The 19,852-nt window shown below is 38.9% G+C and overlaps 1 protein-coding gene across 2 annotated transcripts in view; it reads left to right on the forward strand.

Moving 5' to 3' along the window:
• The window catches only part of GNAL (G protein subunit alpha L), a 200,308-nt gene that overhangs the window by 63,986 nt on the left and 116,470 nt on the right, over positions 1–19,852 (forward strand). The window contains exons 1-4 of one of the 2 annotated variants that reach the window (XM_072852762.1): positions 8,560–9,255; positions 9,568–9,640; positions 10,489–10,543; positions 10,732–10,851. In XM_072852762.1, coding sequence (XP_072708863.1) covers positions 9,117–9,255; positions 9,568–9,640; positions 10,489–10,543; positions 10,732–10,851 — 387 coding nt within the window. In that variant the 5' untranslated portion in view covers positions 8,560–9,116. Of the gene's footprint in view, positions 1–8,559; positions 9,256–9,567; positions 9,641–10,488; positions 10,544–10,731; positions 10,852–19,852 lie in introns of those variants that run through there. The other variant, XM_072852761.1, reaches the window with a different exon arrangement.

Genomic DNA, 19,852 nt, shown 5'->3' on the forward strand with positions numbered 1-19,852 from the left:
GTGAAATATATCCAGAAATTAACCTTTCAAAGGAGGACTCAAATGCAGAGGAATTGCATTTGAGATGCACAAGCAACTCAAATTTGGGCATTTGCTATCTTTTTCATCATTTGCTTTGGCAGCCTCAATAAAATTATTTTTAAATGGATGACATAGAATAAACTTCTGTCATGTATTATGTGCCTTTTACAGATGTAATTCTTGAGTCTTTCTGAATGTACAGCTGTCCATTCCCAAACACACTATAAATTGTTATATGGACCACAAGCATTTGAATGGTACAGAGAAATTTTAACCTAGCTTAACCTAAGTAATTTACATGTTCAGACAGAGCATCCTTGGGTGTATTCTTCCAGGCTCTCTTGTTTGTATACATAGCGTTATGCTGGTTTGTATTCCTGGTAAAAGTTTGCAGGGCTAACCTATTAGTAGCTGGTTTTCCCTACATGAGCACGCAGCATCCTAAGCTGTCTAAAGGTTAAGAACAGATTTGTCAATGAAAATTTATAGCGGTTATTTTTATTTAAATCAAGTATTCTCAGTTAGTGTCCATGTAAAAGAACTATGTAAAAGAATACAATAGTCATAATGTATCTAATGATCCTTTAGTGGCAGATTATGATCATATCTTTATTAGTGGTGGTAATTGTGGTGACAGTGTTGCTGACAGGTTAAGCCATTTCCTACGACAATAGCTTTTGTGCTGTTGCATCAGGATCAGAAATGCAGTTCCTGAAGATTTGCATATTATGAAGAATAGGCTGCAAAGACATGGAAGCACAATCTTATTGTGTTTAGTGATGTGGGTGGCAGATTGCTATAGCTGATTCTGAGCAGGAAGAGCTTGCATATGGGTAGGTTTAAAGGCCTTTAAATGTTTTAGGATTGGTAGGCAAACTGATTGGCTAGGTGAGCAGTGGTGTAAATTGTTAAATACTCCAAGCAGCTCTAAGCTTTTTAAAACCCTCTCAATGTTTTAAAATGTATAGTGCAGTGTCTGAACAGCTGCATTAGCTGAGATTGCTGGACTAGACTACTTTTGCATTTGTACTATTGCTAACCTCAGACACTGCTGTGATAGTTCTGCATAGCGTTGCACTACATCATTTGGACATTAGCCAAGATTTAAAATTTCAAGGAGGCTGCAAGGCACTAAGCTAGAATGGTTCTCCTGAAAAAAAAAGCCAAACTAAAAAAACCCCATATGTACCTGTAATTATGCAGATTGGTATGGCAACATGACACCATTGTTGATCTAGCTGAAACTAAAACCAGAGAAAATGTTGCCACATTTTAGGAAGTTTTCTCACATTATGCATTTTTTTTTAAAAAAAAGCTTCTTCTTTCCCAAAGTATGTGAGAAAATACAGATTCCTCAGTAACTTATTTATTATTTTTATGTGACTTGTTCCAAAACGTCTGCAAGTTCTCTGGATTTTTCAACCTTTCCCCCTTCTCCTTCATGCACACACCAATGTTTTTATCACCTTTCATCCCAAGTCAAATGATCCTGTGAGATTTCATCCATACTCTTGATCCTTAGGATAAATTTAACAAATATTTGCTGCAAAGAATATAACCCATGTTACACAAACAGCCCAGTGCGTGCTGGAAAAAACTTTTGCTTTCTAGTAAAAATAGGATCAGTAAAATCATATGGGTTTGAATGTCATTAACTCATTCTATAAAGATTCCATCAGAATACCGTTGTAATTTTGAGACTAGCCAGGAATAGAACGAATTAATAAGAGAATAGAAGAAAAAGAGAATAGAGTAAGTAGACTTATTTCCCAGGAAATGGTCACACTATGTTTACAATTGTTTTTCCCCTCTCCCACATATGTATGCAGATGGAATAGTAATTTACATAAGTCATCTATCTTCTTAGTCTTCATATCTGCTATTTCATCTGTCCAGAGAAATAAATAAATTCATGTCATGAAGGCGTAGAAGTTTAATTGTGACATAAACCTGGTTTTGGAAAGGACCACTTGGGTCAACAAGTCATGTCTCGTCAAACGCGATAGCTATTTAATCCAAAAGATCATCTGCTTTGCACACATATACCACAAAAATACCTACAGGAAACTTAAGATCTATACCACAAAAGTTGAAGCTGAATGTGACTCAACAACTGTTTGTTACAAGCAGATGTATAGATTAAGAAAAGATAGATGGATGAGGAGAAAAACACTGTGTGGTTGGTTATTCAGTAAGTTTTTGTGTTTTATCTGAATCTGCTAGTTCAGACTCATGCAGTCAAGCAAAAGCTGTATTTCTGCAATAAATATTATTAATGTAAATCAGGGTGTGAGAGTGTGTGAGGCTACACACATCTTGGAAACATTATTTCCTGAAGCCAATTTTTACTGTTTACTCTTGTGTGTAGTAACACGTTGGGATCCTTAAATAGGGTTAGGAAACGGACTTACTTGCTATGAACTTACCAGTGCTTCTGGGAATTGGAATTGCATTAATATGCACTCACTAACAGAGTTCTGTAACTGCAGTTACACAATTCCTTGATTCATGTTAAGGTAGTTGTATGCAAGGATTCTGTTTATTTGTAAAAATTTTCTGTTGAGGGACACCACTGACCATTACTACAGGCACTCAGAAGAATCAGAGCATAATCTTGAGGTTGCATGCCAACTTTGTAGCTTTGTAGCCAGCTTAACTTTGTAGAGGCTTCTTTTTTTTTGAAAATTAGCCATTTGCTGGGATAGCTAAAATTTAGTTTCTCAGGCAAAGGAGTTAAAAACCAGTGAAAAAAACTAAAGTGTATCTCTACGTTTATATCGAGATGGAGGGGTGATACAAGCATATGTAGATCATGGATCAGATGTGCTTGTGGTGAATGTAGAGACAATCTAGCTCAGCAGAACGTTGTCTAATGAATAGGGGTGGAGGCAGGCATGCTGTGGCTGCAAGTGTTTTGCTGAGGCGTGTGCCTTGGAGTTAAAGGTGAGGTTAAGGCACATCTCACATATGTTTGGTGTTTCATAAGATTTTTTTTCCCCAGTTTTTCATTCCTGTCCAAATAGGGAGATTGTGATAGTCGACCTGAGCATTTACAATTAAATGCTAAATTCTGTATGACATACCAAATGCTTTATAAACTGAAGATAAATGATTTGGCTTCACTGTTACAGCTGTGCAAGATGTTGGTCAGCGTGTTGCAGAGAATCCAGGACATGTCTCCTGTATAGATTTTTTTCCCCCTATTTTTTTAAAGTAGCAACTCCAGCTATAATTCTAGCTGACTTCCTTATTTATTGATGAATTCACTTCTAAATTAGGGTGATATTAGCATGTTTTGCCTGGCTTTATTTAAATCTATTTAATCTCAAGGGCTCTCCTAAACAACTGATTAGGACTAATTTCCCATTGCCTTAAAATGTGAATGTATTACTTTGTTTATTAATTTGGGGAGGGGGGTGTCCTTGGAGTGCCCACCCAAGCGAAACTCCCCCTAAATTGGGATACGATGATAAAAGTGTCTCCTGTTTTGCTAACAATGTAACATACCCCATAACAGAGGCTCCCAAATTTATCAAACGAGAGGTTGTCCTTTTGCTTATTGCAAAAGCATCTGTGTCACTTAGTTTAACAGGGTTATTTGATTGTAATATGTAAGGATAGTTAAACCACACGAGGTTACTTAGTCTTTTAAACATTATTAGGCCCTTGCTGGATTTGTATTAGTTCCAATCAGCAACTTCTGCCTCTGGTACCGACAGATGGATGTGTGTGCAGTGCTGCCGTGCGAGTCTCTCTTCATAGAAAGGGATTTCTAGTCTGAAAGGACAAGTAATAAACATGTGAATTATCTTACCAGTAAGGATCTAAATGGAAACCCTGAGCTGATGGGGATGGCCAGAGAAGAAATTTCCCTTTCCTTCTGCTTCCATGCGGGACACAGATGAGGAATAACTAGCTTGGATAAGGAATAACTAGCTTGAATGAAAGAGGATTTTCCTCTTTCTTTAACACGATCATACTGCAAATCTGCTTTTCACCTGATGCTTTTCCGTGCAGGCTTCCCAGGAGCATCTGGCTCCTTCTTGGAGCTAATCCTCCCCTTTGCAAATGCTTTCTCAGGGCAAAAGGCTATCGTCCTCATTTCTGTGCGCTGCTGCCTGCGGTTTTTCTTTGGAAAACCTTTCTTTCTCTTCAGACCCTATTACCTTTATTCTACAGTCTTCCACCACATCACTTCACCTGCTTTCTCCCTTTCACTGCTTGCCTGTGCCTTGCAGAGACAGGGGGTTGTGGTTTGTGGGACAGGACCAGGTGAGGGGTAAGTTGCTTTGTCAGGCGAGTTACGTGGTGACAGCTGCCAAGTAAAGGAGTATGGCATGGGAATGGGGACAGCAAACTGGGTCAGGGAGCCGGGGAACTACTCAGCATTGCTGTGCCCCTCAGCATTGCCTGACCCTCTCCTGCATCAGTGAGTTTGTCCTTAATCCACAGACTTGAAGTTGATTCGGGCTAAAGTCCGCAGTCACTGTGGAAATGCATACCTCGCCTTCTCTGGCATGTCTCCCATCCCGCTTCTTAAAACCAAAGAGCTCCTCTTGAAATTCTTTTAATTACTTTTTTGAGGTCACAGGTTTAAACATAAAAGGATAAAGGTTAGATTTTTTAGCATGACATTCACTTCTCTGCAAAGCATGTGCTGTGTATTTTCTAGACCCTTAGTCAGTATTTTTAATAGTCAGAGTTGTAATTTTTTTTGTTCCTCGTTCATGTATCTTGTAAAAATCCAAATGTAGCATTCCAGGGAGTGTGTACTTTTGTGTTAATATTTGACATCTGCAGGGAGACAAACTTACCAAGAATTTATTACCAGAAAGAAAGAATTATTTTTCTTGAATACCTATGCAAATACCAATTTATTTTTCTCTTTTCAGACCATGGTTTGACGATGAGGTGGAGTAAAAACATGGGTATTAGTGAGTTGCATATCCTGATGTGCAGCAATGGGCTACATGAAAAAGAGAGGTCAGCGAGGAGAAGCAGCTCAGGTCACCACAGTGTTACCCACCTAATGCAGTGCCCATACTCGAGGACAGTGACAGCAGAGTTCAGAGATCCCTGTGAAAGCTGAGGCAGAAAGAGTAGCAAGCAGGAAGAATCTCTTTTCCAGTTGCTTAGCTCCCCCCCTAAGCTTTTGTTTACATCCGTCTTTCCATTTGCTCTTTTTTTGAGGAACGGAACCAAAGCCACAATAGAGGCTGTGTAAAGGGAAGATGGTTTGCAAAGGGTCTGCAGGGTTCCTGTAGAGAAACTTTCTCCACCTCTACCTAACGTTTGCAAGAAAAAGCTCTGCATCAATCCTGCTCTGGATTAGAGGGGCAAGAAGCAACCAGCTCTCTTGAGCTACATCTGTAGGAGCTTGCCATTAATTCTCACTGGGTTTTTGTTCCTCTTTAGCCCAAACAGAATGGGCAGGAGAAACAAGACTGTGACTTTGTGGTAGGGGTGGCCACCCACTGTGGCTGTTTCCCTGAACTTAGCTTCAGCTGGGTTGTCAATCCTCTTCCACTCAAGAATGCAAACATGGCCTCACAGAAGCGACTTGGGCTCCCCAACGTTCAGCCTGAGGCTCACAAACAATGCAACCTGAGGTGGGAACTCACAAAAGAAAGCAGGAAATAAAGGTGTCTCCAGTTTCCCTCCAGGAGGGCTTCTGCTGTATCGCCTGGTTTCACAATGGGCCAACACCAAGTTTGAGCACGAAGCAGGAGAAGATGAATCTTATTTTTGCACACACATACCCACTCAGTGTGTATTTATATTTATATATATGTGCATATATAAATATATGTATGTATACATATGTTGCCTGATCTGATGGGGCAGAAGCAATGTGAAATACCTCATTTTCAGGAGGACCAGGAACTTGAGGAGGGTGCCATGTTGGTTGCCTGGGAAGAGAGGGGAAGAGCAGAAGAATCTCTTTTCCCTTGCCCGGGATTTTGGTTTTATGCACATGTACTATTTGTACTAGAAGCTGGTTTGGTAAAGCAGCATTGCTGAAACCTTTTATAGGGGCAGGTATTTGGATTATGCTTACAGTTTGGGTTTATCCATGTGCAGAGGAGACATATATTCATGTGGTAGCTTTGATTTCTCTCTGGGAAAAAAAAAAAAGAATTGCTGCGTCCAAAGGATGTGAAAGCTTCTCTTGTGTTTATTATTGCTTTTAGGATTTTGTAGTTTTGAATGTGTCAGGATAAGTGTTGTTTTTGGGAAAAGCAAAGGGAGAATTGGGAATACAATTACAGCCAAAAGTTCTTTCTGGGCACAGGTTGCTTGCGCGTGTCATTCTTGAATTGTGTGATCTTTTCTCAGGAGGAAGAGACCCAAAGGGGTCATGGGGTTTTTCGAGGGGGAGAGAGGAAATGAGAAACACTTTCCCTCTTTTGGAGAAAGGTAAAAGCAGGATATACCAGGATCCTGTCAAATCCTATTTATTGGCACTGAGCCTTTTCAAAGCTGGGAATAAATATGGACCAAAAATCCCAACATTAGTACACGCAGGAAGAAGACTGCTGAGGAGAGGAGGGGAAGAAACAAGGCAGATTTAGCTGCTAGGACCAACTGACACTAGCCAGATTTGGGACCTAGGTCCCAAACTGAGGTATTTACATAGGAAATAAATCTGGCTACGCACATCTTGTGCATCATAAATTATGGCTTCTGACACTGAAGAACTATGAAAATCCAGACCCAGTTAGTGATTTCTACCCAAGCCTGTTCAGTTTTGGGCCCTCATAGGGCTGCAGCAGGGAGCAAATGTGACTGCTCTTCACGAAAAGGTGTTCATTGTGTATCCTGTGCCTGACAGCCTCCAAAACCAGCAGTCACCCTGAACTGTGCTTCCAAACCTACCTGTATCTGAGGAGGTTTTTACCCCTCCAGACAGGAAAACGCCAATAGGAAAAAAGCAGTCTGTCCTAAAAAATGCAGTTCAACAAATGCTTAAAAATGCATATTTTGGCCTGGCAGATCCTGTCAATTTTTACCTGTCATGTGTCTGCGCCCCCCCACCCCCGCAGGAAGGAGGAAGATAAAACATCTTCCAGAGTCTAGATCAAGCAGTACCATAAAAACACGTATCTGGCACTTGAACTCAGTAGCGTTTCCTGAAAACTCCATGTACCCAACCGCAGGTGGAGCAGTACCCATTTCTCTTCTGGATCCTGCCCTTTTCATCTCCCTATGGTGTGTGCTCAAAGTAGACAGTACCAGTTCTTCTTCCTCAGTCCAGCACTTCCCGCCTGAGTGACAGAGCAATTGAAAAAAACTAAATCCTTCTGTTTGTAAAATCTAGTTTCTTTTTGGCACATGCATCTCAAGACTTTTTAGATAAAAATGATATTTTGCTTGATGGAAGTTGGTGGCAATCTCTTGGATTTTAGTCGGGACCAGGATTTCACACACATACGTAGCTATCAAAATACTAATTTTTCACTAATCCGTCTTTGAAAGTCTGGGGGAATAATAATATTTGGAGATAAAGGCTGAAAATATTTTGGGACTTCAGAGGTGTCGTGCCCATCCTCCTTTTAGCGCTCTTGTGCCTCGGTGAATCGGAGATCACGTTTGAGTAGTGCAGGTGGTTTCTACGCGGTGGAAGTTTAGGAAGAGGCAGATGCTGTACTGCTGCTTTTGCGCTGAGATGCCGGTTTGCAAGGCAAGAGATTTGAAGCAAGAAGGAATACCTGAAGCAAGAAGGAATACCTGTAAAGCTTGATGTTTCATTTCAGGACCTAAAATGGAGGTAAATGAAGGAACAAACATACGGTTTCTTGCCAAGATTTGTTGCGGTGGTGGTATTAGCATGTGCGTTACCATGTTCGCATTTAACATTACTGCGAGCTATTGGGACAGCTTCATTTTCTCGTTCAGCTGATAAGAGTTTGGAATATCCAAAGGAAAAAACCGCCCATGTGCTGCTGTGGCAACTTGTGGAAAGGGGCACTTTGTTTATCGGTAAGTCAGCGCACAGTGTTTGTGCGTATGCGTGCGTTTCAGAGAGGTGTACCCATGTATGCCCACCCGAGCGTGGGCAGCGTGCCCTCCGGGCAGACTCTCGCTGCTTTCCCGCCCCGGTGGCACTGGCACGCGCCCAGCTCTTCTCCCCGAGGTCAGTCAGGATGGCAGCCATCACCTGTGTGGCAGCCTGGGGTTTCAGACCCAGGAGCGCCAAGCCTTGCTCTGGTGGCAGCCGGGCTCTTCCAGTACCGCCGAGGAATGCGGGGAAAGATCGGGAACAACCCCCTGATCCCCGCCTGCCGCGTCCCGCAGACCCTTCCCCCGCCGCAAGGCCGCAGGCGGGGGGGCCGGGGCGGCCTCCGCCGGGGCGGGGGGGCCGGCGGTCCCGGAGGCCGCGGGTCCCGCCGAGGCGATGCCAGATCCAGGTTTTCGCGGCAGCAGGGCTGCCGGGGCGCGAGGGCCGAGGCTGCCGTGCGCGGCGGCGCTGGGGCGCGGTGCGGGGCGGCGGGGGTGGCCGGGGGCGGCCCGGGGCGGGGGGGCGGCGGGAGACGCGGGCCCCGCGGAGCCGCCTGGCCGCGGCCCCGCAGGATCCAGGTAGATCGGTCCGGCTTTTACCTTTCTCCTTCGGCTTCCCTGCGTGTAGGGCTGTTCGCTGGGCTGTTTCCTGGTCTCGCAGAAAGAGGCAGTGCTGAGTTAGGAAGACAAAAATAGACCTTTACAGAGAAATAATAGGGGTTGTGTGCGCGGTGGGGAGGGAGAGAGGAGAGCGGCACCCGGCTGGTTTCCAGGAGGAGCCCTTTTCTCCCTCTCGTTGCATGTTAGGCATTTTTGCACCGATTTCTCCCCCCCACCCCCTCCCTGCCGGGGCACGGTTACCTCTGCCGCCTGGTCTCCGCATCTCTTCTGGGGAGCAAACCAAGCAACTCCGTGTCGATCAGAAAGCGGCTAGAGACCATTTTATGTGAGGAAGCCGGGGGGGAAGAAGAGAAGAGAAACCGTCGCAGGGACGCACGGATATACAGCCTCGTCTTCTGCCTTTGCCCCCCCCCCTCCCCCTTGTAAATACTAAATCTGTAAAGGCAACGATTTGACATCCATCCTAAGCAGCGGCTATGGGGTGTTTGGGCAACAGCAAAACGGAGGATCAGCGTATCGATGAGAAAGCGCAGCGAGAAGCCAACAAAAAAATAGAGAAGCAGTTGCAGAAAGAGAGGCTGGCTTATAAAGCGACACACCGCTTGCTCCTGCTGGGTAAGGAGAAGGGGACAGCGGTGGGGGACGGGGAGCGGAGGGGGCATCTGCCCAGCCCGCCTGGGCGGCAGGCGCAGCGGAGAGGGGAGATGATGTGTGCGCCTCGGGTACGAAAAACGCAGGCTGTTGTATTGAGCAACATGCGAGACAGACGTCCACAGATTGAGCTCAGCGCCCGAGCCACATGGATGCACGCATACAGAAATGCTGCCGGAGGTGGGAGATGCTGTCGCGTCCAAAAAAACCACCCTGAAGCCCCAGCCTGAACCGTGTATCACAATGTGTTCTCCCTTTCCTTCTTTTCTCTTTTAGGGGCTGGTGAGTCAGGAAAAAGCACTATTGTGAAACAAATGCGAATCCTACATGTCAATGGATTTAATTCAGAGTAAGGATTATTGACACTTTGTGACTTATTTTTCGTTAAATGTTGGAAACAGGTTAACACACAGGAGGCTCAGAAATTTCTCCTCCCATCCCCTGTGTTTTCGTGGCTTGACACTGCGTTTTGGGGGAGGGAGGGGAGGAAGGGGGGCGAGAATAAGGAAATTACTGCTATTGTATATTTGCATTTTCTCCTTCTGGCCCCTTTACTGTATTTTACACTGTTGCTACTGCAGCGCTTGACAGGCCCCTGTGTAGCAACAACATGGCGACTACTTTTTACATAGAAGCAAATAACTAAATATTGCATCTGTCTGTTATACAAAAATGCATGTCAAGTCATATTCAGAATGACAGTGGCTGCTCTTTTTCCGGCATTGGGGTTAGTGTAAAACTGAAACTAATTTTGCACGTTTGTTAGAAATCATTCTGTTTTCTGAGGCTACATCATTTTCTCTCTGAAGAACTCTTTGCCAGAAATTATTATTAATCCATAGCGTTAATTTTAGATATCTGTTTGCCTTCAACTACCTATTGTTAATTTGGAGCATGTTTACAGCATGCTGTAGAAATGAAAGAATGACTTCCAGTTCCATCAGGGAAGGCTTTGCAGATGTGGCTATGATTGTCTGATTTAAAAAAAATAACAAGGATGAATATGCATTGCTCTTCATACTACGCGAGAAAAGGGGTAAGGGGAAAAAATATATTTGTCTTGCTGTTCTTTTCAGTTAGTGTGCTGTAATGATTGAAGAGCAGATAAACAAGCGATCAGTGAAAAAAAAAATAATGCAACTGACTGAACTGCTTTGGAAGAAAAATCAAAGTGTTAATATTTCTGTTTTAATGCAGAGAAAAGAAACAGAAAATACTGGATATTCGGAAAAATGTTAAAGATGCGATTGTGGTAAGAACACACTTTATACTGTTTTTAAATGCTTTGCTTGGATGTACTGGAAATGATAAGGATTGTGCTCTCCAAGATTGTGCTGAGATAAATCCCATTTTGCTGATCAGATTGGATTATCTTCTATTGATCCTGTATCCTAGATTTATCCAGATTAATGTGTTTGTTTTTGTTTTATCCAATTCTAGACTATAGTTTCAGCTATGAGCACTTTAATACCCCCAGTTCCATTGGCCAACCCAGAAAACCAATTTCGAATGGACTACATCAAGAGTATAGCTCCTCTTTCTGACTTTGACTATACACAGGTAAGAACAGAAACCACTGATTTATCCTGCTTCAAGGGGGAAGGCATTGCTTCACTTTGACTTACTGAAATGTTGGGGTTTTTTTACTTTTTGGAAGATGGTCATGGGAAGAGCTTATGCCAGCATTACCACTGGGTTAACTTTCTTACAAGACTGGGGTGGTGGCACCTGTTTTAGTGGTGCAAGGTTTTGTTGTTACTGATTAATTTGCTGCTGTTTGTAAATGATGTTTCTGCATTTAGTTCTTCTCTTCAAAATTTCTGATATAATTATTGACACTTCAAATAAGACTTTGTTGAAAGCTGGTTTCCTACATGGAATTACATGCAGGATATCAGTGTGAGGAGTCTACCTACGGAAAAGGATATAGAAGGAAATAAAAGGATAGAGTGGCCCCAGTGGTGTTTTCCATACTTCTGGCACTTTAGAGTGGAAACTTGCGTAAACGGTGGTCGAGTAAGGTGGTTTGCTTCCTTATGTATTTATTGTAGTTGGCATGAGCAGTGGTTTACTTGCATGTAAGTGTTGCCATCTTTTGATATGGAAGCATTAGAAAATTAAGGATTTCTGTATATAGGCTACTCTTTTGTAGGCAAATGACAGATACCTTTCGGATTAACTTGCATAGGCATCTTATGTTTGATTATTTTTGTCTTTTTATGTTATTATTTATAGGAACATGCATAGAATGTTTTATATTTTATGCATGACATGAAAGCAAGTGCATAGACATTCTGAATATGATAAGGAATTTATTTTTGCGGTAGCACAATTTTTAATTTGCCTTAAAATGATATAGAGAGCAATTTGTTATGGATACAGTAAGGACTAAAAAAATCTTCATTCATTGGCTAAATGATTGCGAGTTGTTCATGCTATAAATATTACCAAAGAAACCATTTACAATAGAGTGTCTTTAGGTTATTATAGCTTCAGGGTGGAAGGGGGAGAAGGGGAAGAGTCGTTTCTTTATTATATGACTCATATTCTCTGGTGTGTGGTTTTGCCTCTGGTAAACCTACCACTTTCAAGGTTCAAGATAAAGAAAAAATAACAGACATCTTGTACAGTTAGAATTCAACACAGAATGCAGATGTTAAGAAAACGACTGCAAGGTACACCCACATATTGCATAATTGCTCAATTGGTAGATGTAAGTTAGTGAAAATGAGAAACTCTTTTTAGAAATGGAATGCAAGTTTGACATGAAATATTTGTCTTATGCAGGTATGACAGTTCTGAGGCATCTGTTGCTCATTTTATCTTTCTTTTTTGCTTGAATTTTGACTCTTATTTGTTTGGGTAAAATAGGTGGTGGCATATATCCTTTGCAATTCTCTATGGTACATCTGGTTTTCTGAGCTTCTGGAGTAAAAGAAAACTAAAGTGGACTTTTCATAGGGCTGGAGACATTTATTTATTTATTTATTTACTTATTTATTGTTTACAAATTTTATCCTTTTTCGCAGCAGCTGACTATATGTGGTCAAATTTGACTCACTTTGATATTTTATAGAAGGGAAAAACTTACTCTTCTTGGAGTGGAAAAAAAATAGGGCCTAGTGGACTGTGAAACAAGTAATAATTCATTTGAAATCTTGATCCAAAGTCCATTTTCATTTAAAATAAAAAAAAACCCTCTGTTTTTTAATTAAGTAGGATTTCTGCTAATGCCATCACATTATTTGAAATAGTGTCAAATAATAGTCCTAATTTAAAAAAAAAAGTTCTTACAAGCTTAAAAAAAGAAGAAAAATCTAGTGCTGGTTTAGAAGTAACTATACTTTATGTGTCACTTTCATCTATTCTCTCCTGTTTTCCTCTCTGCTCAATTTATAAGTTTAATATTTGTAAAATGTATCATCTGGCTAGATACTTTTATTTTATTTTATTTTTTTCATTTTTGCTGGTTTAGTATGTTGTTTCTCTCCAGGATGATGTGTGAACAAGAGAGATTGAAAAAAAAATGTGCTATTGTGCTTCAGGGCTTGATTCTACTCCATTTTAAGTCAATGATAACTTAAAGTAAAATTATGTTTCCAGCTGAAGTAACTTTTGACCCATTTAGTATTTTTGGATAAGGACAAATATAAAAATAAATACTTGGATAGTAATCAGTTATGCATCCTTTACTAAGCATTACTAATTCTCTAATTAATAGCTGATGCATGGAATAAGGCTTCTGAGCCAGAGAAACTAATACAGTATTTTAGTAGTAGACATTCAGGACTTGCAGTTCTATCATCCATACTTAAAAAGAGTTGTAAAGGAAAAAATGCTGACTTAGGCAGCGCTTAGGTGTTGCCTCTGGGGTAAATTTTGGCACATTCTAAAACGTGACAAAGGTTACCCTTCTTTGAATGAGGGAAGAGGCAATTTTAGGGTTTTTTACAATATGAATGGTAATGAGCTGTTACAGACAGAGCCCTTAGTGCTGCAATATGAATTACAGATGTATTATTTTTTGGATTATGTTAGCCATGTAACCCTTGTCATAAAAACTGATGCATTTTAGTTGAAGATGCATTTCAAATACATTGAATGCGAAATGTGGGAAAATGACTGCACTGTATCATGAGTCTTTAAAGAGAGATCCCTGATAAAATGCAAAAACTTCACTGATGGCACAATATAACCAACACTCATGAGGCACTAATTTAAATATATTTGTGACATATTGAGTATGCTTGGATATGCATTCTTAAATTGCATAAAAATTAACTAATATGCATTTAATTGTGAAAATTGTCCTTTAAAATAAGTGGATTTGCAAATACTGATTTCCTGTGGGTGAAATCATACTCTTAATTGCAATTTATGACTGAAATTCCAAGAACTTGGAGTAAGGATGGGATTCACATTTAGACTCAGATATGTATTTTGGGTTTTTGTTTGGCTGTTTTTTTAAATACATAGCTCGCTACAAAATATAAGCAGAACATCTTACGTAGTAGTGATACAAAATTTAAAACAAATGGTTTTCTCTTCACAGCCTTCTAACATTCCTCTACGAGTCTGTGGAGTGCCCCTCCAATAGTTTTACTTACTTTTAAAAAATGATTCTTTAATTTGGTTTAGTTAGGCTACCTTGATGATTTATCCAGTTGATATAAAACAAAATCAAAGGTTTCTTGATTTCTTTTATAATTTTTATGTTGCCTTTCATTACTTTTATTAAAAGACTGTACAATTTTTATAAAAAATTTCCTGGGTGACTGATGCAGTCTAATTCTATAAGTCATAAGATTTAAGGCTAGAGTTTTTACAAAGTTAATAAACGTGAATAAGGCAAGTAGTTTCTTCCTTGAAGTCATGAAAGGAATCAAGATAAATTTTCAACTGATGACTAGTTTAGGTGTTAACTTGGCTCCATATTCCAGGGTGGAATCAGCAGAAGGGCTTTAAAACTGAAATGGAAGCACGCATGCTATATCAGAAAGGGTTTTTTATTATTTTTGGCAAAGTGTTGATTGATATTTGCTAAAGTTAACAGGAATTGACCTGTGCCATTTTTAATCCTTTATTGATGGGGATTTATTTTGTCCTTTGTGAATCGGAGTGAACTTATTAAGGGCATATTATGCTGGTAGCTGTGGAAAAACATGGTGTATTATGTAAGCGTGTGTTTACTCAAGTTCAGTTGTCTTTAATAAAGTATTTGAATTTTGTGGGCACTACAAAGCTGCTCGGTGCATGATTCCTTTACCCTTTGTCTTCCCCAAAAATGTAGTCAAATTAAGTTGCTTTTCGTAATATATGTCTTAGATCAAGCTCATCTGATCAGTTACGTTAGGTATATAGCAGGTAGTCAATTAGCTACCACCAAACTGTATAGTCAAGTGTTTGGCTATGTAAACCAGTTACCAGTGAACATGAATCATTTGCTTAATAGAGAACATGTTAAACACTTTACTGAGGTTTTGGGGAGCAGGGAGAGTTTTCAAAAGGTTCATTTTCCTTTGCTAAGAATGTTTTAGAGAGGCAAAGTATTTTGTTAAACCTTCATAAAACAGTGAATTGTGCAAATGTAGTCCCTTGTGCTGATTTTAGAATGTGAGTTTTAAAAATAATTTTTAAGCTATTTTATCAATCAGGCAAGCTCTTTAATTTAGCTCTTAAAAGTGAAATGTTAATGTGGGCATTGACAGGGAAACCAATTTAGATTAATCTGGTCTGTGGTTTGCTCTACATTTTCAGATATTGCAGTTTGAGTTCCGTGTGATGACTTTAATTTTCCTCCACATTTTCTTCTAAAAAATCAGGACTTTGTATTCGTAATGTAAAGATACAAGAAAGAAAGAAAATATTTTTGGTAAGAATTTGAAGTTACGTAGACTTTCATTAGGTATTTCAAATTTTTATTAGACCTGGTATTCCAATTCGAACTCGTGTTGACACCTGGTGATGGCTGGTTTTCATGGTGTGTGTGTCAATGTTTGAAGTAACTGGAAATCTTGCTCAAGTGAAGTGTATTGCTGGGCTGTAGAAAATCTTTATCCTAAATAAATACTGAAATAAAATATTAAAAACATGATAAATACGGTTCATACATGGTTAAACTTGCTTGGGTTGTGCAGTTCACGCTGTGACTTTAATATCCTATTTGACCACAACGTGTTTAAGGTTGCCTGTAATATGTACTTGATGTAGCCCGAAGGAGTTACAAAATAGCATCATCTTACATTTTTCAGTTTTCAAATAACTTGCAGTATTTCCATGTTTCTCAGGAGTGTGAAAATATACTATGCTTTACATAAAAATATCATAAAAGAAAAGAGAGACTATGGTGAATATTGCCACTCCAATGGCTTCACTTGATTTTTCTTTCTATCTAGATTTTTACTTTCAGGCTTCATTTACTATTTTAGGTAGAATGAACAGCCACAAGCTTTTATAATTACCTGTGATTGTGATATTTAACGTTACTACTGTGTCAAGTCAAAATTAACTTTTAAAAATCAATTAGACTTAAAAATTAAGTCATTTGCCTTTTTGTGGTCTAAGATGCACACTGGTAGTTCTTCATTTGTTCGTATTTCACAAATGCAGAAAGGATCTGGAAGGCCAGATAATGATTAAATTGTATAGGTCCAACAACATTATTACTACCCTGAATTAATAACATTTGAAAAACTAATGAAGAAGACTGTCAGAGAAGGACAGCTGAAAATGCTGCGAATGCTAATGTAGTTGTTGGCAACTCTTTATTCTTCACACAAAGGTTAAAATTGTCAAGAGGAATGGTATTGAAAAGTAGTGGATACTGGGGAGAAGTAGCAATTAGGTAACAGATGAAATTTCTTTGTTGTGATAGCACTTGTTTTTATGCTGTACACTAACTATTAATTAACAGCAGATACTGAAGTTGAGCTCTTTTCATGTTAAGAGCATATTCTGCTGATGCCCAGTGATACCTTTCCTTCCATATGAAATACCTGTTTGCATACAGATGTAGTGTAAGTGTGTCTGGTTTTCACTAAATCAGCAAGCTGAGTCCCTGATGTTCTGAGTAGTCAATATTAAAGTACAAAATTATAAACATTTTTTATGTGAGATCAAGAATATACTTCAATGTTATGTGTTATTTTGTTCTTATTCTTATTCCCTGTAAGCATTAAGTTTGCTGTTGGTGGATCAGTCAATCCAGTAGTGCTTTCAGAAATAATCAGTCATTACGTTAACTGTGTAGTTTCAAAAATACAAAACTAGAACTGGGATCATACTACAAACAAGTATAGGGCAATTTTGGGGAAAAAAGGAAAAAAAAAAAAAAAGAAAAAAAGAAAGAAAAAACAAACCAACAAACCCTAAACCCCCCAAACTTCTCAAATTGATAATATGTACCGGAACTGTAAAAGTATAAAATTCTACCATGATTTTCTTGAATTCCTTTATTTTAATTCTTTAATAAATACTCTGATTTTACTGAAAACACAACTGGGTCTTGAAGTGGTTTGTGTAAAGTGAGGCTCAGGATTTCTTGCTTAAAATACACGGTTTGTGTTTGGGGCGTGCTTGCTTTAGGATGAAGCAATTCCTTATGTTCAAGCATAAAAATAAAGTAAGGTTTTTGCTTTAGTAAAACACCACTCTGTTTAATAAAAGTGTAACACCATATTTCTTCCTCCCCTTGTTCCAAACTCACTGAACCACAACTGTTAACAGTTTATACTGATGATAAGAAAATAATTAAATTTGGCGCCCAACAATTGACAGTAGAAATACTGAGATTGGGAGCCATAGGAAGTTCCGTGCATAATAACAAATGATCCACAATTAACAAATATAAGATGTAGTCAGAAAAAAATGAAAGAAAACAGGTATTAAATTCTGTGTTTGTTTCTAGGTCTTCCTATCTCAATATTTTTAAGAACAGATTCAACTTTGAAATATACAGAAAAAGTTCACCTTTCCCACATGTACTTGCCTTTTTTAGAATATATTTTTGCATAGCTTACAATATAAAATAATGATTTTCAGTCTGAAAGGACAGTTATTTGAGAAAGTCTCATGAACAATGCTGCTTATGAATCAAGTGCAGTGTTACATTCAATATTACATCATCATAGTAACACCAAATTAAATGTTTGCCATCTTACATTGTGAATCTGATTTCCCAGATAGTGGGGTGGTATTCACACTTTGTCCAGCCTCCCTTATTTATTATCATCACACAACACAGAGACTTTCACTGTGAAACTGGAAAGATATTATCATTTATTGTTACTGCTAACTAAAACTTAAATTACTTCCGTAGTTTCCAAAATTGTTGACATTTACTGATATTACATCAGGTTTTGTTCCTATGAATACAAATTAGTTGGAGGTTTTTTGAAAGTCAAGTCAGTATCCAGTCAAATACTGTAAATTAATAATAATAAATGCCACATTCTGTCATTTTTGCTACAATTTTAGCTGAAAACTTCATATAATTCTATCGCACTTTACAAGGATAAAAATATTTTTACATCTAAATTTGGATATTTGGTTTGATGGCAATGGGAAGACTAATAACTTGAATTATCATTTTAAGTAGGAGTGACTGATTTTCCTCACAGAACCAAAAATGTATTACAGGATCATTTATGAGCTTTAGAATATTTTTGTTCATCAGGTATTTTTCAGTGTATACCCTATTTTTAAATTAAAGAAAGGCGGAAGCGATAGGTTAAAGCCTGTACTGTCATTGTCTTTGTACTGGCCACAGGTCTGTGAAGCACACTGATTTATTTTAAACTGTGGCTGGTTTAGGGGGCTGCTGTTTTGTATTCCTTCGCAAACATGTGGGTGCTGCAAAGGTGTCTTCCAAAAGCAGTTCTGCAATGTGCAGGTGGCGGCAGTCCTTCTCCATCCTGGGCGGTAAGATTCAGAAAAACAGCTGAAGGAATAGCATTGGTCACTAGGTTGGTGCCTGACGGAGATGTAGCAGCCTGGCCAGAATAACAAACTGATCCTGATTCTCAGTCTTCCTTCAAAGAAGAAACAGGAAAGAAATTCTTGCAATTTTTAGCACTTAGGTTGAATTGCATTGAAATCTCTAGAAGATTTAATTACGAATTAGTATGTAGTTTATTAAGGCTTAACATGCACTTAAAAACATTTGCAAGAACTTCGCTTGTTTGTTCCCTCATGTGTAAATCCAACTGAATTATAATGAAAGTAAATGTAAATACATGCAAAGGGTAACCACACTCTTAATGAAGACACACTGTCCAATTAGTCCGAGGATGATGACATTTCAGACTTCTACAAGTGGCAGTTTTCAGAGGAAGGGTAGTGAAATATTTACTGAATTGTCATTTATAAACTACATTAAAACAGATTTTCCATCACAGCCAGAGAAAAGGTAAACATAGCAAGTATGTTTCATAATTGTCCTCATTATCAATTAATTTTTTTAATCTCTTAAGCCAAAGATAGCAGGTTGATGTACTGCTTTTGCCATTTTTGAGTGCTCTATAAAAGTAATGTGTTTACTAGTCAGGGAGAATCTTTTTTTTACTTCAGTGGCCATGATGAAAATGTACAGATCAGGGATAAGTCATTGTATGCATGCATATTGTCACTGAAGCCAGTGGAGACCTATGGAACAGAGGATATTACCTACTCAATAACAGTGTCATTATTTAGCGTTTCAAAGAATTGGGTGTTCATCTGCACAACAGCAAAGAGCTGCGTCCCCTGAAGAACAGCACATGAGGAGATTTTAACTTCAGTTTCTGAAACAGTGTTGAGCATTGCCAGCTCTTTTTCATCACCTCCATAGCTTCATCCATTGCTTGTACTTATTGTCAACAGTGGATTATCTTTTTTAATGTCAGTATAGTCTGCATTAACAGACGGGATATTTTGTTTGCAGAAGGTAGCAACCTGAGCTGAAGAATAGAGAGCAAGCTGAACAGTGTGAACAGAAGACTGTATGTACACCTTGCATACAATGAAGTAAATAAGTTGAAAACCAAAAAGTATTCTGAAGAATTTTTTTTTCCCTGAGTATCTAAGCAGCTCTTCACAATAAATGTAAATAGGACTCTAAAGCAGATGAAAGGCAAGAACAATGCACATTTGCAGTTAACTGCTAAAAGTTTCCGTAAAATGTTTATGGTTCTGTTCTGCCAGCTATTTCATATAATTTGCTTTTCTGTAGTTAAAGAGATTCAATTCAAGTGCTGTAGTCAAGTTCTAGGACCTTCTCTTTAAAAGGAGTCAGGAGGAGAATGTAATTTGTACAACACTTTTAAGTTTATATTGTCTTTTACTTTGGAAACTGTTGCAATAATTTCTTGGAACAGAGCTACTCTGGTTGTAAGCACGCCAGCTATCACTTGAAGCATGCAGATTATGGTTTCTTGCTTTAAATCAGTAGATTAATTTTGGTTGGTTTAAAGTGCACTCTTGTAATTAATCTACTAGTATTTGTTTTAAAAACCTATGCTGGATGTTTTGAAAGGATATTTAGCCTTAGGCAAAAGAAGAATATTGGAATTTTTGTCTGTTATGT

Source organism: Ciconia boyciana, chromosome 2 (genome assembly GCF_034638445.1).
Source record: "Ciconia boyciana chromosome 2, ASM3463844v1, whole genome shotgun sequence".
Taxonomy (NCBI): domain Eukaryota; kingdom Metazoa; phylum Chordata; class Aves; order Ciconiiformes; family Ciconiidae; genus Ciconia; species Ciconia boyciana.